The sequence below is a fragment of the Lonchura striata genome, chromosome 3, assembly GCF_046129695.1.
Source record: "Lonchura striata isolate bLonStr1 chromosome 3, bLonStr1.mat, whole genome shotgun sequence".
In the NCBI taxonomy this organism is placed as follows: Eukaryota; Metazoa; Chordata; class Aves; order Passeriformes; family Estrildidae; genus Lonchura; species Lonchura striata.
This window is the reverse complement of record NC_134605.1, coordinates 98,383,201-98,406,461: the sequence shown is the minus strand read 5'-3', so window position 1 is coordinate 98,406,461 and position 23,261 is coordinate 98,383,201. Positions and strand designations below refer to the sequence as shown.

Below are 23,261 nucleotides of genomic sequence, written 5' to 3'. Positions count from 1 at the left end.
TCGCTGAGGATGCACTCATCCCTTCATTCATGTGGTTAATGCAGATACTAAATAATGCTGGTCCCAGTATGGACCTGATGGACACCACTATTGACTGATGTCTGTTGGGACTCTGAGCCATTGACCATTACCTTTTGGATGCCGTTGTCCACACCCAATTTTTTCTCTGTGTAATAGTCTACCCATCAAATATATGTCCAGTGTAGAGAGAAGGATACTGGGAGGGACTACATTAAAAGCTTTGTAGAAGTCCAGAAAAATGTTATCTCTAGCCCTTCCCTTGTCCACTGATGCAGTCACTCCATCACAGGGTTGGTCAGGTACAATTTCCCTTTCGTGAAGCTGTTGCTGGCTGTCTTGAATCATCTCTGTCCACCGTGTGCCTTAGCAAAACTTCTCAGAGGATCTGGTCTATGATCTTCGGAGGCACAGAGGTGAAGCTGACAGGTCGCTAGTTCCTGGGGTCCTCCTTCCTACTGTTTTTAAGAATTTGCAATCTATCCATCTCTTGATGTAGAGGGCAGCCTCTCCTCCCCTCCTTCCTCTCCTGTCCCATTTGAACAGCCTGCAGCCATCAATAGTTGCACTCCAGTCACAGGATTCATCCACCAGGTTTCTGGAATGGCAGATAGGTCACAGCTTTCTAGCAGCATGGTGGCTTCTGGCTCCTCCTGTTAGTTGCCCCGTCTGTGTGCACTGAGGTAGAGGCACCTGAGGTGGGCTGTCAGCTGTGTCACCTTCTTAGAGGAACACCCTTTATTTTCTTTGAAGTATTTCAGTGGTGTTTCCCTGTTGGCTACTGTTACCTCAGGAGTTCCTGGTTGATCTCTATAAGACATTCAGTGGAGAAATTGTTTCTGATATCCAACATGAATGTCCCCTGGTACAGTTGCCTTTTGCCTCTTGTGAGGAGAATACAGAGTTCCCTGGATCTTGGCTTTTTTCTGGTGGTTGTTCTGTCTCAGGGAGGCCAGAGCATGATTCCAGCAGTCTCTGTCCTCTGACTCTCTCATGCTTCTTAATCTTTCTGCTTTGTTACTTAATTCTGACACCAGGCTGGACCAGGGTTTTCTGCCTGGTCATGTCCCACACAGCTGTTGTCTCTACTACCATGCAACACTGGTGACAGGCTCTGCCCCATCCCCAGGCTGAGATCTGGATAGGAGTTCTGTTTGTGTTGTCACATCCTTTCTGGTGAGTGCAGAGAGCATGGGTTGGTGCCTTATCTTACGTGGATGCCTTTTCTTATCTGAGCTCCTTCTGAGAGGATGATGACCACTAAAGGGGGCTCACCTCTTGAGTAGGGTGACTGCACCCTTCCTGCACCCTGGCCACACAAGCTACCTTGTCATACTCCCTGGGCTAGGCTTGTTGGGGACCTTTGTTTCTTTGGCAACTCTCAGGTCTTTGTAGCAACTGTTGTGAGAACATTGACAGCCCCTGGTGGATCAGAAAAGGCCTCTGTGTGCTGGGATTTGTCACTCTGCCATGGTACAGACCAGCCTTGGAGCAGCTTCTCTTGGAGAGTGACTGTTAGGTTCCTTTATGCCACATTTAAAAAAAAATCTAAATGTTTAGAGAGAATTAGTATGTTATATAAGTTTATGTGATAAACCATCCTAACTTTCCTAAAGCCTCCTGTGTAGATGTGATCATCAAGAGGAATCAACCAAATCCAGCTGAGATTTGACTACCTTGATGTTCTACTTGATGAGTTCTGATGGGAGTTAAATGTACAAAAATGTACTGTAGTGAATTGGCAAACAAATAAAAACTTTCCCAAATACTTCAAGCAAAATAATATCATTATGAATTTATTTTTCAGATGTTCGTGCTGCAAGAGATCAGATGAATATTGGAGGACTTCCTTATCCCACCTTGCCTTTACATGAGGCACCTGCTAGAGCAACATCTCTGTTCAGTCAGCCTTCCTCAGCTTGCTCTTCTACAACCTCTTTCAATGGGCCTTTCAATAGTGGAGTTTTATCCCCCCAGCCCCACAGCAGTTACTATAGTGGTATGACAGGACCTCAGCATCCCTTTTACAATCGGGTAAATAATCGAGATCCAATTAACATTCTTCTGATTTAGTCTGGTAATACTTCACATGTCATCTATGAAATATTCAAATACCCATGCAAGTTTTATTTAGGAGTGACAAATTTTACAGTAATGTTCAGTCGCTGTTGTTTGGAGAAGAAACATGTTAAATGGCATCAGAACAACAAATAACAAAGGAGAAAAAAGAATTTTGAGATACTGCTCATTTGTAGGGTGTGGTAGGGTTTTTTTGTTTGGTGGGGTTTTTTGTTTGTTTTTGTTTTGTTGGGGTTTTTTTGTGGGGGGTAAACTGTGCTCAGTTGTTCACATGCTCATAGATATTGGAAGGGCTCCCATCTTCTTTTGGTTACTTTTGTTAAAACATACAGAAACTCAAATGGGGAGATAGATTATAACAAAGTATGTCTGTCTTCCCTTTTGTCTCTTTTTAAAGTTATTCCATAATCTTTTCCCTAAGCTGGTGTTATACTCATTTAAAGGAATTAACATGAATTGTATAAAACTTATGTTTTTGAGCTATTTGTGGGCCTCAGAAAACATAGTCCTGGGAATGGCTCATGTGAAAATTGAATGGTGTGCTTTATTGTGTAGTTGAAGAGAGTCTAAACTTTTCTAATTTTGTGGGATGTGTTCAGTATTTTAAAACTTTATTTTTCACTTTTTTTTCTGCAGTACTATCACAAAAAAACCCCAGAGAACTGATATAAGTCATAGCATGCTTCTATATACAGGAAATAGCCTCAACATTAAGTAGATTTGACTGTAGATAAACATATGACCTATTCAGGTGAAAAGTAAATTGAGTTATTCCTAAAGCAGTGTTTGTTAGCCAAGGCAAAAAAATATATATGTAGGCGAGAACTTTTTTAAAGTTATCTATTCCAACATGATTCTTATATACGTTCAAGAAAGTGACAGTATGCTGTTTTGTTGAAAATAACTTATATTTTGAAGTAGTCCAACACTGATAAATGCTTAACACATGAATATTTGTGTTGGTACTAATTCAGCTTAGTCCAAGTAGCTGTTTTGTTAGAAGCCCTGTTTTTCTGTTTATTTTGTCCTGTTTTGTGTTACTGTACATGACAAGGTTTAAAGTCAGGGGTGATAAACTGTTGAAACCTGTATGGGGATTTTTGGCTCCAATAAGCATTAGAGAAACAATCATTGGTGAGTCATAGACTGTTCTTACAAAGAGTTTATTTGTTCATTTTTGTTAAGGCTTACAGACGTGTTTACTTTTTTGCCAGCTGAAGACTAAAATACTTCAATTTTGGCCATTTTCACTGGAATTTTATACTACCCTTCTGAAGTATAATTGGTTTTAGTGTGTCACTTAATAAATACTGTCAGAGAACTGTATTCATTACTCTAGACCCATAAAGGTACTGTCATGAACACCACATACTGAGATAAGTGATGAGAAGCTTTTAAAAGTAGAAAATTCATCCTGAAAAACTGTTCCTTCAGCATTTTAAATCATATTTCATTTCTCACGTTTTTGTAAAAATGGTATTTAAAAAACCAAATAGAACTGAAGAACAGACTCTTCCCAATAGAAGTTTCTGAGAGAGGTCTTGGATACTGGTATGACACAACACAATGGATTCAAATACTTCTGTGGAAATGGCTGGATTTTATTCAAAAACACCCTCAGTTCTGGGGATGTGTGCCATATTCTGACCAGTAAATGGTTCATATCCTGTTGTCTTTAAGCATTAATTTATGCTTAAGAAAAAAACACTTGAGCTGCTGGGGAAAAGACTTTATTTTTGGAAAATACAGGGTTTTTTTATTATGTGTGTATTATTTTTTCTTTAGATTCTCCTATGTTATGGACCAGGAACTTCCAGTGATGTAATCTATTAATTTTTGGTTTAAAACCCAGTTTTCCCTCTGGTTAGCTGTAAAGGGAAGATTATTGTCCCATTTAGAAGTTCTTCAATTTAGCACTCTGGCTCTCAGTATAGGGCCAAGCTGGACATGTACTGTTTACCACTCTCTAACATCCTGGCTGGAAGCTGAATTCAAGTTCAGCTTCTCAAAATTGCTGCTCTCATGGATCATTGTGGAGATGATGTTTCTTATAGGGAAGGTCAGAGCAGTAGTCAAGTCTAATTGGGATTTCCTGGGTGGGAACAAGAAATGATGGTATGTGAATACTTTTTTTTTTTTTAATATAAAAGAGGAGAAAATTCTTTTCTATTTGAAAAAAATTGTGTTTTGCTACATCCATTAAGCTTTGTAGGATGTCTGCAGACTTGAAGAGCAACTGTGCACTGGTTTATGCCCAATATATATTTATATTGATCTCATGTTTTCATGATACCTGTATTGTAGTTCAAATGAAGATTGAGTCTGAAGTGCTTGGCCTGTAATGGAGGATTAATCCCACAACTGGAAAACAGTGGAGTAGCTGAAATGCGCCCAGGGGTTGATTGGAAGTTATGAGAGGATTGTGGGATAATTGCCTTAGTGGACAGAGTTTTTCCATTGCTTTGTAGTCTGATATCATGCAACCAGCAAACTCCCTGTGTGTTTCAGAGAAGAGGCTCTGCAGTGAGAGCTGGGCACTTGAATGCAGTTTGATTGTTAAGCATTTCATGCTTGGGGGGTTTTCCACATGGTTTAAGCTGTTATTGGAAAACTGAGGCATTAAAATATTCTGTGGTATTTTCTGGAAATTAATTTTGCTTCAAAAAAAAGTTCATATTATTTGTAGAATGTGCCTTATGACAGTGGAATAGTTTTAATTCAGTGAACTTTCCTGCATCATTCTATACTAGCCAAATAACGTAAGGCAAAGGCTAGGTAACCAAACTTCCCCATTTAGACAAATGGTTACAATGAATATTGTCTTACTTTGTATGTTGGAAGAGCATATGAAATTTTTGTGGTAATTGTGTGAAAGTGCTTAGAATCTACCTCTAGCAGCTAAGAATATGGAACCATTTTTATTTTCCATAAAGTGCTTGAAGTTGTAGCATATGCTGCCTACATAAATGATATACTGAGAAATTAAACTTGGATTTCTCAGTTCATTTAGAGCTGCTTCTGAATACAGAAGTTTTTAAGTCCTTATTGGCAAATCTAAATATTTCAACAAATTTTATTCCTTCCTCATTGGTTCTCTCTTTAGTCATAGTATTATCTACTCTATACTGAATTTGGTGTTGTACACTAATCAGCATCTTGTCATGTGCAGAAACACAAATCAAATAATATGTTCTCTTGTGAAGTACCTGAAGTATACAATTTTGAAAATACTACACATACAAACGTCAGAAATCAGTAATGCAGCCATTGTTTTGAGATTTCTTTTAGGTTTTTATGGTGTTTTGTTGGTTTTTAGTTTGTTATTTTTTTGAGGGGTGGGTAGTTGTATTAAGAACTTGGCAATGAGTTGAAAGCAATGAATGCTGTAACTCTGCTTTTCCTAAAGTCTAAATTAACACTGATCCTTAAAATGGTATTTGTATTGAACAACATGCATTAATGTATTTCCAGCAAAACAAAGCTCCAGTACTGTCTGCTAGAAGCATCTGTTCATATGTTTATAAAATCTAGTTTTTGTGGAAGCCCTCAGGTTGGGTGCCACAAATATGGGAAGTTCTAGTGATGCTATTATGTATCACACTTATTGTTTATTTGGTACAATTGTCTTGGCTATTGACAATTGACTCAAAGTTTTGCTGGTTTTTAGTTGATAAGGTTGGAGTGAAATTGTCAGAATTATTGTTAAATTATCCTTTTCCCATATTGAAAGCAGATGTTAGAGTGTAGCTACCAAAACCATTCTGACTCTGTTCCTCCAGTGAACTATACCAGAGCACCCATTGACTTGGAGGAAAAAAAGGGGGTTGTTTGCTGACTGATTTTGAAGAATTCACTCCAGAGCTTTTGATTTAATTCTGTTCAATGGTTCAATGCAAAAGTAAAGAAAGCTATTAGTAATTGCTCTTTTTTACTTTATGAACTCAACTAGAGGATGTGTTTTGTTGTAATGATTTTTTATTTTATTATTATTACATTTTGATTTGTGTAATTGTTTGTCCCTTTTTTGTTACACCTTTTTTTTTCCCATAGCCATTCTTTGCCCCATATCTTTACATGCCAAGGTATTACCCTGGCAGTTCTCATCTCATCTCACGTCCACCACTAAAAACGAGTTTGTCCAGAGATCAGAACAATGGCCTAGTAAGTATTTTGAAGGGTAATTAAAATACTAACCTAGACAATAAATATAGTGAGTAATGAAATTGAAGGTTATTAATGATGATTCTCTGTTAGACAAGTATAAGCTTTATATTATAAATATTTTAAGCAGAGGTGTTACTGACATGTAATGTAAATGTATTTTGTTTTAACTTTAGAAATTCTTTACAGAGGAGAATCACCTGTGATACTGGCAAAAAATATGTTAATGAAAATGCCAACTGTACTATAGTGTCAAAATAGATGTAGTGATATAACAAAATAAGTGCTACTTGTAAATTTATGTTCAGGTTTTTTTAATAATGTCATAAATTCTTTGTATCTGGAGAAGACAAAATTACATCCTTTAATGTTGTAAAAATGCTAGAAACTGGAAGATCAAATTTAAATGTTAAAAGAAATATTTTTAATATTTAAATAAAACAAAATACATTTTATCTTAAGTGTTTTTGCAAGTACATATAATTCAGTTTTACCCATTAGAAGGGCAAAACTAGCAGACTTTCCTAGTTTCCTATAGAATAATAAATATCCTTTTTACAATTATTTATTTTACTGACAGATGGCTGTTCAAATGGAATTATGAACTAAGGAAAGATAAAGTAAAAGCCTCACTTATTGGTTGCTTTAATTCTAGGGTATTGATACAATGAGCAAGGCTGTTAAAAGGTGGTAAAAGCTTTTATTATTTAAAGAAAACAAATGTATTTCTATTGAATTATGTATTATGAGATCATTCTCATTCACTGTTTACTTCATAATTTTTGTTGAGCCCTTGATCATTTTACCCAAACCATAATATTTTGTTGTTGTTAGGATGTTATCAAGGAGGATGCTGATGAGGGGCTTCCTTCACCCACAGACCCCTCAATGGTAAACGAGTAGTCATGTGGTGTGGAAATTTTAGCATCTCATTGCTTTTTCAGCAGTAATGAGTCTGCATTAATCATAACTGCAGTTCACTAACACTGCATCAGTGGCTTTGGTGGGCAAATAGAGTAGTTGAAAACTAATGTAGTTCGTGAATGAATTTAAAAGCTAATATTTCACTTGTAAGACGTACTCTATTTTCCCCTGTAGTTTTCCCCTTGCCTTTCTCAGTAGCTGTGGTGAGCTTTCAGTAAAGTGTCGTGGTAGCTGAGCAGAGTGTAGAATGACAGCTGGTCATTCAGTGCTTAAATTCTAGAAGTAATTGTGTTTTTCTGCTTCAGTCAACTCTCTCGTCTGAACCCTTCTTCTTTAGTTGGTGACATAAAGCTATTGCAGGTAACACAGTATAAGGCAGCTTTGATAGAAATGGAAAAATAAAACATTACTGGTCATAAGCTTATTTTTGAGTCAGAATGTTAACAGTTACCATTTCTATGACTTGTTTTGTTTTATCCTAAGTATTCCTACTTAGGATGTCATCTTTATGGTATGAGTTTTAACTCTGATTATGGTAACTGATTTATACCAAAACAAAGAGTTTAATGTGACTGTCATGATTCTCTTAATATTTCCTGCCAATAGTTTTTGGCAAAAGTTATAATTTGATTGCATTTACTTTTTCTTTTAGTAAATAATTGCAAAGATGTCTTTCTACTGTTGTGCAATGAAAAAAACAATCAAACCCCACACAGATTCCAAACTCTGTTTAATTGTACATAACTTTCACTGAGAAGCCATGTATGTGCATTGTAATGGAAAAGGTATGCTGAATTTCTCTCTCCAAAGTCCTTTTTAACCTTCTGTGAAGGGATGACTTTGGAGTAATTTTTCCTTTGGAAATGCCATCCTTGTGTTTGATTCCTTGTCTCAGTATCCCATTCTTTTCCAAGACCTTTGAGACTTGTCAGTGCAAGGAAAATGAAGGACTTTCTCAAAAGTATTAGTGTGATGGCTGAGGAGTGTGTGTCTCTCTGACTGTGACAATGGGCACAAGCCAGGAAAAGTGGCATTTAGTCTTGGGGCAAAGTAGTGAATGAGTTCCAGCAGCAGAACTCAAACTGGGTGTCTCTGCTGCTTGCTGCTGTGTATCTTGACACACATTTAGGTGCAGCTTCAAACAGCAGTTTAAAAGACTCCTGTAAATTAAGTAACCTACTGCCTCCAAGTAAGAAAATACAGGAATTAAAACATTAAAAAGAAACTTCTTTTGATATAATGATAATGGAAGATTTTATTAGATCTGTTTATTAATTTAATTTATACTATTGTGAGTCTCTGTAATGCAGCGTATCAGACCATATACTTTTCTAAGACTTAGCACTATTTTACCTATCTAAATAGGTGTAAATCTAAAACTTTGAATTTTTTTTAAAGTCTCTTGGAAAGTTGACAAGAAGGTTGTTAGTCAGGATATGATATGCACTGTCTTATCAGGGTTTCATCTACTCTAAATCCACTTCTTTTGTCAACTTCATTGAATTTTCTGTGAAAGGAAACAGTATGGTATTTGTGTTATGTGCTACAATTATCTGTAGATGATGGGTACAATAATTTAATCCATCTATTTAGGTAGCTCTTAATTGATGGGTCGTTGCTACTGTATAAGTGATCCAACTTATTAAATGGTTTGATGCACACAAAGTAATTAAATAAAGTAAAAAAACCTACACAAAGTAGTTAATGAACACCAAGATGTGTAATTTATTTGGTGATTGAAAACAAGAGGAGCATGTAGAATCAAAATTGTCTTTCATGCTATAAACTGGCAAGGAGCCAGAATGTTGCAACTCCTGTGTAAAATAGAGAATAATCATTGTTTTGAATGCTTGAGTCATAAGAGGGCAAAAAACCGGGATTACTGAGGAGTATAATTCTTTTCATACAGATCATAATTTCTGCTTATTGCATGAGTTGACAGAACTGAGTGGAGGCTGTTACATGATCTAGTTACAGGTCTGCTGTTGTTGTCAGTCTGATGTTGGAGTGACCAAGTTCTGAAATTCCAGACCATCATCATTAGTTTCATAATATCTGTGTAAGTTTAGGTTAGCTTAGTAAAAAAATATTTTGAGTATAGTCATCCTCTATCAAGCATTTTACTTTAGCCACCTTCTATACTTAGATTCTGTTGCTGATGATAAAACTTGTCTATCTCAGACCATAGTTTACTGTTCTTTGCTGAGTGGATCAAAACATAGATGTCAAACTGGTAAGTTGACCAAATATGTATTTAGTTATATCAGCATGAAGGTGCATTGCAAATTTTAGGTTATCAGCTTGAATCACTAATGGAAATAGTCTTAAGATGCCAGCCTTTGACATCTGTGATGGAGACAAACGTGCATTTCTGCTGGCTTTACTGTACAAATGCTTATTTCTGAATAACTGCAAAAGCTTCTAGAGTGCCCTTTTGAAGAGTTTGTAGGTGGATTGCAGTGTTACCAGTCATGGAATGGTAACATGGAATGGTTCACAGCATCTCCTTTTATGTTAGAAATCAAACTAGCATTAGCAGTGCTTATCTGTCATAAACTTGATTTTGTGCTTTAGTTTGCATTGTTAATTTTGACTTCTTAGGAAGTAGCTTGTTCCAATAAAATTACTTTGTTTAAATACATTTTTTCATACTGCACTGAATATATAATCCATTAAGATGTAGTATTATGTGTGCTTTGAATGAGGACTAATGTGGCCCAGACCATGTAGTATAGATAAACGTAGAGTACTTCTTAAGAAACTGGAAGTACTTTTCAAAAGTTTGAGCATGAATGAAAATGTGTGGAGTTTTCTTACAGATTTTCCAGTGCTGTTGGCTTTTGTGTAGTGTTTTTGTGCTTTGAATATTTGTGCTTGTAAGAAATAACATTTCTATTCTGTGGGTGGTGCTGGTTTGTTTTGGGGGCTTTTGGGGTGGGAGGGGTGGGGCAAGGGGCATTGGTAGATTTGGTTAGAAAGAAGTGTGAAAAGTTATTTGAGTACACTGGTACTATAATGTGATCTTGAGATGGCAGGAGAATGTTTTCATTAAAAGGAGGATTTTCTGTCAGAAACATAATCTAAAACCTTTATGCAAAACAGATTATAGCAAGTGGGTTTTTTACAAATGCAAAACAGAATAGTCTGCTCATAAAAATAGTATTTGTATAGCATATCCTAAATGTATATTTTGAAGACCTTTTTTAAAAGTTTCATTACATTATGAAAATATCCTGTGTCTGTCCTAACCCTGATATCTTTTTCACTTCAAAGCATGTTCTCTGTATGTTCAGCCTTTGTGATGTCACTTTAAGCTGTTGTTTCTTTAATTCTGTTTTGTCCTTTTCTCAAAGCTGTGTAAATCTGAGTTAAACAAAAACAGACAGGTACAGCCACTTTTTGTGAATTCTCATTCACTTGTTTCAGAGTCATTCCAGAAGCTATCATACTGGTGCTTCATGCTGGGCTGTCTGTAAACTAATGCTCATTACTAGCCTTGAGGTTTGTTTTGACAAGCTGCTTTTAGCTTTTGCATGGCAAATACTTTTCAGACTAATGTTCTCTAAGCATCTCTAACAAAACCACTAAGGCTGAAAAATGTGTCAGTTTAAGTACAGTTTTAATTCACTTACATGATGACAATATCCCTAAAGCTATTACATTACTTATTCTTCAGAGAGTGCTTTTCATAAAGAATGATTTGGACTAACGTGCATCTATTTCAAACAGTTCACACTTCAACAAAAATAGTCTAAATATTTCAGCTTTTATGTATCTTTTTTAGACACTGAAAGCAAAGTTTCTAAACTAGGTCTTAATGCATGCAGAAAGAATTGCTTGTCCTTGATTGCTAGAAAAATATTTTGATCTGAATGAGAATTTGTTAAATCAGAAGTGTTTAAAACTTTTCTTCATTTATTTCTGGGTATATCATAGATAATGTATTTAATAGATTCTGAGAACAAAGGCAATTGCTAACACATGTTGCTTTGGGACCATTTATTTTAGTGGTGCCACAAAGTAATTTTGGCTAAAATAGTTTCTTTTATTTTAATTGATAAGTTTTCTTTCAAAAAATAATTAAGATTTGAATTAACTTAGTATCTTGTCTTTGTTGATGTATTGTCTAACTCATGCCAATAGTAAATAGTGGGTTTATGAGGAAATAATGGATAAAGCTGGTATTCTGAAGGATAACCCACGGTGATTTCTTAAAGAGGAAAATTAAAGATGTTCATAAAAGAAATATATGATAAATAGATTATGGGTGAAGCTTCATTCTGTCATTTTCATAATTTTGATGATTGGCTTATATCCTTGACATGATACAGATTTTAGATGTGCTAAAAATCTGACTAAATTAAGACCTAAAATTTGTCCTTTAGATGCCTATATGATAACTAATTAGGTGTTGTAGGCACCTAATTAGGGAGACATTGCAGTACCTGAAAAGTTGCTGGCATGTCCTCTAAAGGAATAACAACCCCTAGTTTAAGTGCCTAGACTGGAATAGAATTAAAATGTTTAATTTTTTGCAGTAATTGAAGTAGATTGCCTTCCCAGAAAATGGGATATCTCTTTTGTTTGTTTATTATCTAGTTGACATGACATTAAACAAAATATGAATGGTTAGAGAAACAAAGATTGGTGTCCCAGCTATTTCCAGACAAGTGTGTGAACTGCCAAGTTCAAATTCCCTAAAACCCCCAGTAGTGTTCCCAAATGGAGCTGATAGTTGCACACTTTAAAGTCCATTTCAAGGACATCTTGGGGAGAACTTTGTGGGAATTACATGTAATATTACCTAAACTTTGAAACTCAGAGTAGCTTGGGTCAGGAGTGTGCCTAGTTCCCCAGATCATGATATCTTTGATAAGAGTAAGTCAGAACTCTGAGGTGGTAGATAATGGGGTTTTAGATTGCTGACTTGGAATTAGTAGTTGAATAAATTCTTTGTAAATATCCTGGTTTAGGTAATTCAGATAAGGTTAATGGCATTCTCTGTGATAACTCTTGTTTTTCATAAGCAATATATTGGGATTTAGTAATTTAGTAATTTATCTAGTAATTTAATTCTGGAAGATTAAACACCTCAAATTAATTAAATAAAAATGGGAGACAATATTACAGCTCCAAAACCAGTCTTCATTGGTAATTTGAGGAATATAATAAAACTTGATTAACTGTATAGTCAAAATGCACTTTTACATCCCAGGGTTTGTGCATGTGATGATTACCCCTGAAGCTGAGAAGCTCTTTTGTATCCTCCCAAAATGAGGTGTTCGCTGCACAGGCTACAGTGCTGCACTCAAATCTTTGTGTTAAGTAAAAAGGGAAGGTTCAACCTCCCTCACAAGTGGAGAGCATACAAATATTTTTTAACTGATAGAACTGATTCTGATTTTGCTTTTAGGAATTTGGAATCACTAGTGTCACTGCATAGGTTCCCATCCAGGGGGAATGTGTTTTTTTTTAAAGAACATACTGCCTTAATATACTGTCTACCTGCAGATGCATTTGTTTTAGTTTTCCACTCTTTCTTTGAAGTTCCCAGAAACTAGCAACATTAACAGGACAACTCTTGTGTTACAGAGCTGATTTATAAATAGTTTCTACCTGAATCTTGCCCAAGTTTGGGGTACTTGAAACATCCTCGTAGTATCTTTTAGGCCATTTACAGTGCTGCTGTTTCAGTACTGTTTTATACAGCCCCTTGGCTGATGTTGCATAAATAGAGCTGAAGGAACCTCTGGAAAATGAATAGATATTTTTAAAATTAATCCAAGTAGTTGAGGAGTTATCTTTGTTTTGAGTGTCTTTGAGTTTTAGGTAATCTTTGTCTGATAATAAACCAGGAAATTTTAAGACAGAAAAATCTAAGTTGTATTTGCATTATTTGAGAAAAAAACCCAAACATCCAAAACCAAACTGACTACTACTGACTAAAGTTAGAGGAAAATTTGTGAGTGAAACTTCATTGCCTGTGCTTAATATTTCTAATTGTTATGTTTCTTTACTTAAAATTATGTAGGGGGGTTATTTTGTCACAAAGGCAGGACTCAGGGTGCTGGTTTTTTTCTCCTATAAATACATATAATGAATGTTTCCCAATATATAGATAGTCTGATAGTAATTAAAAATGCCTGTGCATTCTTATTCTCATCTCTCAATTTTGAAATATAGTTGAACACAGCTTGATTTGTGTTAGTGTGTATTGTGAATTTCTGGGTGTACTGAGTACTGGAACAAGTCTTATGTGCATGTTTTCTCACTTACAGGGAGCAGGCACAGGGTCAGCCACAGGAATATCCCATGTATCTCTGAGCACAATGAGTGTGGAAGCTGTGTGTGAGAAGCTAAAGCAGATAGATGGTCTGGACCAAAGCATGCTACCTCAGTACTCTGCAACTATAAAAAAGGTATCAGCTAAATTTCATTAATGTGTTTAGTTTCTAAACATGGAGATACACAAGGAGAGGAAAATATTTAGTTACCTCTTCTCTTGAAAATGTTTATTTAAATACATCAGATGTTAAACTAACATTCTAAATTCTGTGCATAACAAGTTTGGAGGACATTTTAATACAAGCATTCATTTTTCAGAGAAAATGCTCTCTGTTGAAAAGGAAAATGCTGATGAGACTGGTTATTCTGAGAAAAGAAGCAAGAAAAATGTTTTCAAAATTACCACATGTAATGAAAAAATAAAAAGGGTTGCAAATGTGTTCTATATCTAGGTAGCAGTATCCCTTACTTTTTTCTCTGTGAAAAATTGGCACATCTCTCCTGTTGTAAATGAATGGTGAAGATGGTTCCATTTCTTTATCACAGCCCGCATCTATTCACTTCAGAAAAAGGTCACTGTATATTTTTCTGTCTCTCCTCTTTTCTGTAATAGATACATTAACACTGAATTGTTTTTTGCTCTTTTTTTTTTCACCATTCTGTGTGCTCTTTTTTACAAAGAAAGAAGGGGAAAATATGAGGGTTGTCATTAGTGGTTTTGCTGAGCTCAATTTGTCCTGGAACTTACCAGATCCTGAATAATATGGAAGGATTTGATTCAAGCATTAAGACACAGGTTTATCATAGGAAGCTTCAGCAAAGTTAGTCAAAGCAAGAAGTAGGATGTTAGATTGCAGGTCATTAAGTGAAGCTGCAAAAAATTTTAGTTGCTTCCTTTGCTCTAGAGTGAAAGAAGGATGTGCTCATCAGTTATCCCTAATGAGATTCCTCTTATTTATATTCTTGCGTTTCTTACAAGGGATATAATGTAAAAAAGAAGGAAGAAAATGGCTCAGCCAGGTCTTTTTCCTGGTTTGACTAAGACCATTTGCTGAGATATGAGTAAAAAACCATTGAGATCTCTCAGTATAAGCAGAGCTCTCCACTTGGGTCTTCCATTTTCTGGCTGCTCTCCCAATACATGGTTACTCTTTTACATTTTGTCCATACACTGATATATGGTAGAAAGAGAAATACCTCTTGTTGTTATGTAATGAAAATGGTTCTGTGTTTAATTTGGTGTTTTTGGAAGTTAAACACTATATAGACATGCCCATTGGGAGGAGTCACCTTTCTAGAATACAGATCTTGTTTAAGCACTTCTGTGTTGACCTCTGATTGATGAACATTAGAAAGAAGTCTAATCTTCTGTCCCTGGGAATTTCTGATGATAGGAGCAATGTAAGCCTGTTTTATGCAGAAGGGGAACTTAATGGAGGTAGTACTTGATCTTAGATTCCTCAAGCCAGGGAGGGGTCAGATGCTGCCTGGGACTTCATTGTCTGATTATCTTCAAATGCTTGGGTGTCTGCAGTCCATTTCGATTCTGACCTGGAGAAATGTAAGCAGATCAGTGTGGCTTATTGTCCCTGAAATTTTTCACCACTTATGTATTGTTTTCTTATGTCTGTGTGTAGGACACTTACCATATTGCCTTTTATATACACATTTTTAAGGGGTTTAATATTTCCATTTTTTTTTCATGCCACATAGGGGTTTCTTGTCCATCAGCAATCATCACTAAATAGACTTCTATAAAAACATATGGTTTTATATAGAATTTGACTTAATAGTGACTTTGGGAAATTTCACTTCTGCATCCAGCTTTACCTCTACCTTTGTAGTCTATTACTGCCATGTCATAATTCTTGTATCCATAATTTACATTATTTTGTTTTATTTTTTTTAGGCAAATATAAATGGCCGTGTCTTGGCTCAGTGCAACATTGATGAACTGAAAAAAGAAATGAATATGAATTTTGGTGACTGGCACCTATTCAGGAGCATGGTATGACTTTCTGTTCAGAGTTCGGGTCATCATAAATTAGTCTTTCTCAATATTAGTCTTTCTTTCTTTCTGATTTTTTCCTTATTGTCATCATCTTTAAATTTGTAAGTATTGTCTTAAAGTATGAATGGATCTGCTATTTTGTTATTTTGTCTTTTTGTCTTAAGCAGTAATGAGTAACTGTTTGCCTAGAAATTTGCATCTTAATTCATTGTGAGCTCTGAAGTTTCACCTTCTTTTTTTGTGGGATCTGTTTTTTCCTGTATGGGTTCCCTTTTTTGAAATTTGCTTATTTTAATGAAATGGTCATAACTATTTTCTCAATTTCTGTTTTACTGTTGAAGTTAGTCAAGGAATTCAAAGTATGTGTTTATAAGTGCAAGGAATTCAGCAGCCAGGCTGTTACAGTGAGGGTTACACATGACAGAGAACTGAGTTTTCTCTTAAGTATTTTTAGACTATTGCCAGTTTTCTTTCTTGAAATAACAGTGTCTCTCCAACTGTAAGTCAGTCTTGAAAACACCAAGAATTACATGATGAGAAACATGATGAGATATACTGTTAGATACAAAGTGTTTGGTTTTGCTTTAGAAACTATTATTTATCACTTACTAGTTTTACAAGAATTGAAGTATTTTTCTGGCATGTGGGTTCCTTCAAGGGTTTGAGCACTAATAAGAATAACTTGTAAATACAAAAGTATTATCAAGTGATTTTTCTACTTTTTCATGGTCAAAACTGCATATATAGTTACACTTTTACAACTGTGAATTCCTCATTCCTATTTTTAATGGAATTCTTGTTTATCAATTTCTTCTATTTATGTAATTACATTTAAACTCTCTCTCTTTGCACGTTAAGATACTTGAAATGAGAAATTCAGAAAATCAGGCTGCCCAGGAAGATCCTCGTGGAGCAGCGGAGCACGGTACAACTGCAATTCCTCACAGTGACCTTAGCCGCCGTGCTGGCCATAGCACCGAGCTGCCTCACACTGAGCTGACAGGTCTTGCTGGTCAAGCTCCCTACACACTGAACTTCAGCTTTGAAGAACTCAACACAATTGGTCTTGATGAAGCTCCTCCACGCCATAGTAACTTAAGTTGGCAGGTATTTAGTAGAGAAATGTATTCTGCTTGCTTACCTGTATGGAAAAGAGTTTTTTTTCCAGGCTTGCTATAGACAAGTCAAGAAATAAGTCTCTAGGATAGTTCAGATGCTTTCAGTTCTCAGTCTTGGTAAAGACTAGTTCTGCAGAGATGTAAACTCTAACCATACTCTGAGTTGAAGTCTTTAATTTTTGCCATCTGAAAACTACTAATCTGTTGCAGTAATCACTCTTTGTGACAAAAAAACTAAAGCTATCATGCTTTTCTCATCTAGCCTAGAGTGGTGTCTTCCAAGGCTTCTGTATTTTTGTATTACCCAGGCTTTGTGTATGAAATATTTTAGCTATGTGCTAACCAGAGTTTAGCCCATTCAACAAATATATTTGTTATGTTTTTGAAAATAGACAGTGCTCCCATGACATTAGAACCTTTTCCTTACAACATATAACCTGTTCATAGATTCCAGAACTGTGGTCAGTTTTCTTCTGTATCTTATGAGATCATGTGAAGTGTTGGGTTTTCATTTGTCTGTCCTTAAGAAATAAGATTAATCAGTTGGTGACTAAGTAGTAGTTAGAATTTAAAAAAAAAAAAAAAAAATAGCAAACCCAGTGGGGTGAGCCCTTTTCATCTCTAAAAGTAAATTCTAACATCTTGCAGGTGCAATAAAATAAAAAGACACCCCAAATTCCTAACTATAAGTGATACTTTCAATAATCAAAATTGTGAAACTGAGTTTGGGATATATATCCCAGAGATAGATTCCTATCCCAGATATTTCTGAGTGCGTGCATGCATGCCTGTGTATGTTTGTAGTATACAATTACCCTTTGTTCCCATTTCCATGGAGTATCAATATATGTTTCTTCTAGCCCAAAGTGGCATTACACACATTTGATGTATTTGAATAAACAGTTCTTCTGATGCCTATATAGTTATCTAGCATTGAATCAAAGGAATGAGAAAAGTAGTTTGTTCCTAAGAAAACATTAGAATTTACCTGTTAGTATGTTTAAAGTCAATACTGACTTGTATTACAGCTTCTCTGTTTGGTGAGTTGACCCTGGCTGGATGCCAGGTGCCTACCAAAGTTTCTTTATCACTGCCCTCCTCAGCTGGGCAGAGGAGAGGAAATGTAATGGAAAGCTTGTGGGACAAGATAAGGGCAGGGAGAGATCACTCACCAGGGACCATCATTGGCAAAGCAGACTGCACTTGGGGAAATTAGTTTGTTACCAATGATATCAGAGTAGGATAGTGAGAAATAAAATCAAATTCTAAAAGCAGATGTGGGGGCAAAGAGAAAACCGATTTTTCTGAAAACAGATAAGACCTGTTCAACATTTAGATGAATTCTTGCTGTCTTTCTAATATGAAATGCAAATTTTGTAAATGTAGTAAATGTATTAGAAAAGCCCATCTTGACTTACAAATCCAGTTTTTATAATTATATGCTCAAAAAGAGTTAGTCTCAAATGTTTGTGTTGTAGAAATTTTCCATTATGGCAACCTACAATCAGAATATATTCTAAGTTTATTTTGTGTGTGTGATTCCATATATATGTTTATGGTAAGAATATTTTAATTATAGTGTTTACAGTTTCACTTGCATAATCTTGCAGCAATTGAAAAGAATAATTCAAGTACATATTTAATGTTTTGAGTTATTTCATATAAGAAGATTGATAAGAGTAAAAATAAGTAGTTCATTTAACAGTTACCTTTTTCTCTTTTTTTTTTCCAGTCACAAACTCGTAGAACTCCAAGTCTTTCAAGTCTTAACTCTCAAGATTCTAGTATTGAAATATCAAAGCTTACAGACAAGGTGCAGGCAGAGTACAGAGATGCATATAGAGAGTATATTGCTCAAATGTCACAGTTAGAAGGAGGTGCCAATTCTACCACAGTAAGTGGGAGGTCCTCCCCTCATAGCTCAAGTGCTTTCTATATGGGCCAGAGCACGTCAGGGGGCTCCCTGCACTCCAATGCAGAACAGGAAAAAGGAAAAGATGGTGAACAGAAACAAGATGATGGAAGAAAGTCCTTTTTGCTGAAGAGGAATGATGTTGATTACAGTACTTCAGGTGTTTCTACTAATGATGCATCTCCTTTGGATCCTATTACTGAAGAAGATGAAAAATCTGATCAATCTGGTTCCAAGCTTCTGCCAGGAAAGAAGTCTTTGGAAAGACCAAGTATTTTCCAGGCTGCAGATTTAAAGCTTAAGGGAGTTACTCTCCGGTATCAGAAACTTCCCAGTGATGAAGATGAGTCAGGAACTGAAGAGTCAGATAATACTCCACTTCTTAAGGAAGGTAAAGATAAGAAAACAGATACCAAAATAGAGAAGCAGCCCAAATCTCCAGAACATGGTTCTGAACCTATTAGAACCTTCATCAAAGCAAAGGAGTATTTGACAGACGCCCTTTTGGATAAGAAAGATTCGTCTGACTCTGGTGTAAGATCCAATGAAAGTTCTCCAAATCATTCCCTCCACAATGAAGGAGCAGATGATTCACAGCTTGAAAAGGCAAATCTCATTGAGCTTGAAGATGACAGTCACAGTGCAAAAAGAGGAATTCCACACAGCCTTAGTGGCCTTCAAGATCCAGCTGTGGTTCGCATGTCTATTTGCTCAGAAGATAAGAAAAGCCCTTCTGAAAGCAGCCTGATAGCAAGTAGCCCCGAAGAGAGCTGGCCAGCCTGCCAGAAAGTCTATAATTTAAACAGAACCCCTAGTACAGTCACCTTAAATAACAACAGTGCTCCAAGCAATCGAGCTAATCAAAATTTTGAAGAAATACAAGGTATCAGAGATCCATCTCAACTTATCCTGCACCCTGGCTCAGGTTCCAATTCAACTGCAGTTCAGAATGAGAACCTGAAGACTGCTACTCACAAGCGGGGCCAGCGTTCAAGTTATACCAGGCTTTCAAAAGATTCGTCAGAGCTCCACACCGTTGCAGCCTCAGAGGGGGCTGGTTTTGGAGAAGAGAGAGAGAGTATCCTGTGAAAAGCAGCCAGGTTGAAAAGAATATGCTCATGAATTGCAGCTTGGAATTCTTTGTCAGTCTGTGGTTACATTAATCTCTGTAGTTCAAGCTTTCACTATTTTAAAAGAAGGCCTAGCTTATTTTCAGTCATTTTCTCTGAAAGGAGGAGCAATTTTTACTAGAAGCAAACTACTTCAGACCTTCCCCACATGTAAAAGGAGTAGTTGTCATAATGAAAAATCAGTTCTTTGTTAAAACAGTGTGCAAAGGTTTGGTATGGGGCAGATTTTACAGAAGTATGGTTTAATTATGAAAAGTACAATGTGATTTTGCTTTTCTCTTGAGATATGTATTACTTATGCCATCTAAACATTCCATTAATTCTCCATATCTGCAAGTAAAGTTAATGCTGTCCATCCTTGCCATTTGATGTTCAAGATGCCAAAACATTGAATAGCACAACTTTACCAAACTCTGCATTAATGTATGAATTAATGTGTGCAACATAAATTACATATGTTGAAATTTGAGTGTTAAGGTACTTGTTTGGCTATATGTACGCTTTTGCTCTCTGTATGTTCAGTAGTTACTGTTGAATTTGTGAACTTCGGGTAGAGTGGTGATAAGGTTTGTAAGGAATGTTGTCTTGATGTGTCACTGGAATTGGCAGTTATTTATAAGGTAATACCTTATCATTGACTTAGTGGATCCATTATTTATTATAGGTACACAGTTTTGCAGTCACTCAATAGATGGTCTCTGTAGATGCAACCACCAGATTAAAATATTGTAAGGATAAAGTATGAATATGATGTTTGAATTTATGAAGCATTTGTGGCTGTGTGTGGTTTTTCCTTGATACAGTGTTTATCATTTGGTTATGGAAAGAAAAATAAGCAGTGTTTGCCATTTTAAACCTAATGCATACCTTTTGGAATCTTGTCAAAGCTATTCTCCAGCTTCTTTATTTCTGAAGTACAGTGTTTGAAGATTTTTTTTATCATCTAAGTAATGTACCTGAATGATGTTATAGCAAATACTTGTACTGTCCAGTGAAATCTGCATGGTTTTGAGGAAGAATTGTTCAAGCTAGAGTCTGCTAATAGAAAGAAAATAAAAAATAAATTGGCATGTTGGGCTTGTGTCCAAATTTCTTTTTATTTGCAGTACTTTGTTTCTTCACATGATAAAAATTTTAAATCCGTGTTGTCATAGGTTAAAGTACTTCACAGATTCAATTCTTTTACATGCATTAAAACAACATGCTTTTTATTATAATACTAAATAAGTATAAAAATACATTTGATAAAAGAAGTTGCCAAAACAGACATTTCTAAATTAAGTGCTGTGAGCTACAGAGAAGTGGACACCTCTCACTACTCCAGAGCAGTATTCCTGCTGTTTTGGCAGTCACATGTGCTGGTGGCTTGCACAGCTTTGCTTATAGCCCAGTGCATCTCCAAACAGATGCTTCCCAAGGGACCTTGTGGTCTTGGCCTTTTGTTTTCCAAATCAAGAGGATGCATTTCTGTGCCAGAGTCAACAGAAGTGTTTCTGCCTTTATCTAGGCTCTCTATTTTTTCAGTCCATGGATGTCTTAACTTACAGGACTAGAGATGTGATCTGTACATTTCTGGATTTGGTTGGTATGTTATTTGGTTGAATTAAAATTTACTCATCAGGAGTGTTGCAGAAGTACTGGAAACTTGTGTGCACTATTAGATTAATAGTTCAGCCAAAAAGCCTCCCAAAACAAAGTATAAAGCCCCCAAAGCCTGTGTAGCTTTGTAAGACTTTGCCAAATCTTTGGAAACATTTTTTTGGGTTGAGTACATTTCTCTGCTCTCAGACTACATTTTTGGGATGTAAAATCTTTTGACAGAAAGATACTTATAATTATTGTTTTGTAAAAGAAGACCATAGACATATAGTATTGACAGAAGATGCAAATTATTTTGAATCATTTTATCTTAAGTCCTCCAAGTAGATATATGACAAATTGTCATATGGTTTTGAGGTATTTTTCTTCCTGGAAGTTTAATCCCTCAAGTTTTCATAAAATACCAACACTGGGATGAAAGAGGTGGTTGAGTGGAAAACTTTTTAGTGTTTCTATCTTGTGTTCACTAATACCAGTGGAATTGCTTACCATCACTAGGAAGCAATAGTTATAAGTGTCTGTGTAAGATGGCACAGGACTTTATGCAATTCTCCCTTTGGGTATGTTGATCCATGCCACACATGGGATGTGGGTACATAAAGTAATTTCAGTTCCAAACAGCAGTTCCATCCAGTTTCATGGACTGCTTTAACAGCATTATCTGGTAATGCAGGCTGTAGTTTCTATCAAATATGTTCATTGACTTTTTATGTAATGCCTTCCTAGCAAAGTTCCTAGAACTGGGAAATATGAATACTTCACAACCAGTTTAAGAATATCATGCCATTAAAGCTGGCTTTTAACAGGAACAGTAAATATAACTGACTCTCAGAATCTACTTGCATAAAAATAATTAGACAGAGTGAATTTTTCTTGGAAGTTTTTTTATACAGGTGTTCATAAGCTACAAAAGAAACTGTGGTAGTATGATAAAGGGAGAGAGGAGAAAACTCATCCAAGGGAATGGAATACTTAATACAACAGAGTAGTAAGTATCCTTTAGTACATAACAGAAATATATGTTACTTACTGTAAATGTTTAATGTTTTTTTCACATGTAAAATATAATGGAATAGCATTTGCAGGAATTAAAAATACACTGCAGTTTCCTAGCTGAAACTTGTTTTTTTTTTCTCTACCACAGTTTCTATGGCTACTTGCTTGCATAGTTGCACAATTTTTTGAGTTAAGAAACCATAAACAATTTCCAGTGTTGAAATACTTAATGTTAGCTCTGTAACTTGTGGGAATCATGGAACCCAAGAGTTCCATGGAAAATGGAAATGAATGAAAAGTATAAAACAATAAGACAACTGCAAACTTTTTTCTGGTGCTCACCACTTTCCAGAACTCTTGTAATGATAGTTTATGTATCCACTCTAATTTTGGATGGCTGAACGTACAGGAACTTGAAACCATGACTACTTTGTCTAACTGAATCTTAAGAGCACAGTTTGGCTTGTCCTCATGTTATGATGCCTGGATAGGATTGCATGGTAGGGTGAAAATAAACCACTTTTGGAAGGAAGAATTGGATGCAAGTAACATTCCAGGTTTTATATGAGACTCTTGTGGCTATTTGCCAGCCTTTTCCAGGATTGCAGTTTCTGAGGAAATGAGAGAGGGAAGTTCTTATATTTCACTTGTAAAACTTGCAACAAAATGATGGTCTGGTAAAATTCTTGGAGATCTGGAAAAAATTTTCCATTTTATGCCTGTCTTAGTCACTCTGGGATATCTGATTACCCTGTGTGACTTTGCCCACACAGCAGAATAGGTATGGGATATTGGTAATTTTTCTTTTCAAATGTTGTTACATTTTTTGATTTCTTCCCCTTTTTTTTTTTTACGTAATCTTTGGGAAATTTTCCTGAGACACACTTAGCACGTGTTTATACAAAATGCTGGAAATAGGTGGTTTCTCTTGTGGTCTGGGGCTCAACTGTTCACTTCTGTCAACAGAATCCACAATTTCACATGTCCAGCTCTCATGGGAACCTTTCTGGACCTTGCTGTAAGAATAT

At 35.8% G+C, this 23,261-nt stretch overlaps 1 protein-coding gene across 4 annotated transcripts in view; it reads left to right on the top strand.

The window, feature by feature from the left end:
* The window catches only part of KIDINS220 (kinase D interacting substrate 220), a 73,055-nt gene extending 52,347 nt beyond the window's left edge, over nucleotides 1–20,708 (top strand). For 2 of the 4 annotated variants that reach the window (XM_021525442.3, XM_021525443.3), the window contains exons 24-30: nucleotides 1,826–2,052; nucleotides 6,148–6,258; nucleotides 7,093–7,149; nucleotides 13,461–13,601; nucleotides 15,377–15,475; nucleotides 16,337–16,585; nucleotides 18,329–20,708. In XM_021525442.3, coding sequence (XP_021381117.1) covers nucleotides 1,826–2,052; nucleotides 6,148–6,258; nucleotides 7,093–7,149; nucleotides 13,461–13,601; nucleotides 15,377–15,475; nucleotides 16,337–16,585; nucleotides 18,329–19,597 — 2,153 coding nt within the window. In that variant the 3' untranslated portion in view covers nucleotides 19,598–20,708. The remainder of the gene's footprint in view (nucleotides 1–1,825; nucleotides 2,053–6,147; nucleotides 6,259–7,092; nucleotides 7,150–13,460; nucleotides 13,602–15,376; nucleotides 15,476–16,336; nucleotides 16,586–18,328) is intronic. The other 2 variants (XM_021525444.3, XM_021525445.2) reach the window with 2 other exon arrangements.
* The last annotated feature ends 2,553 nt before the right edge of the window (nucleotides 20,709–23,261 follow it).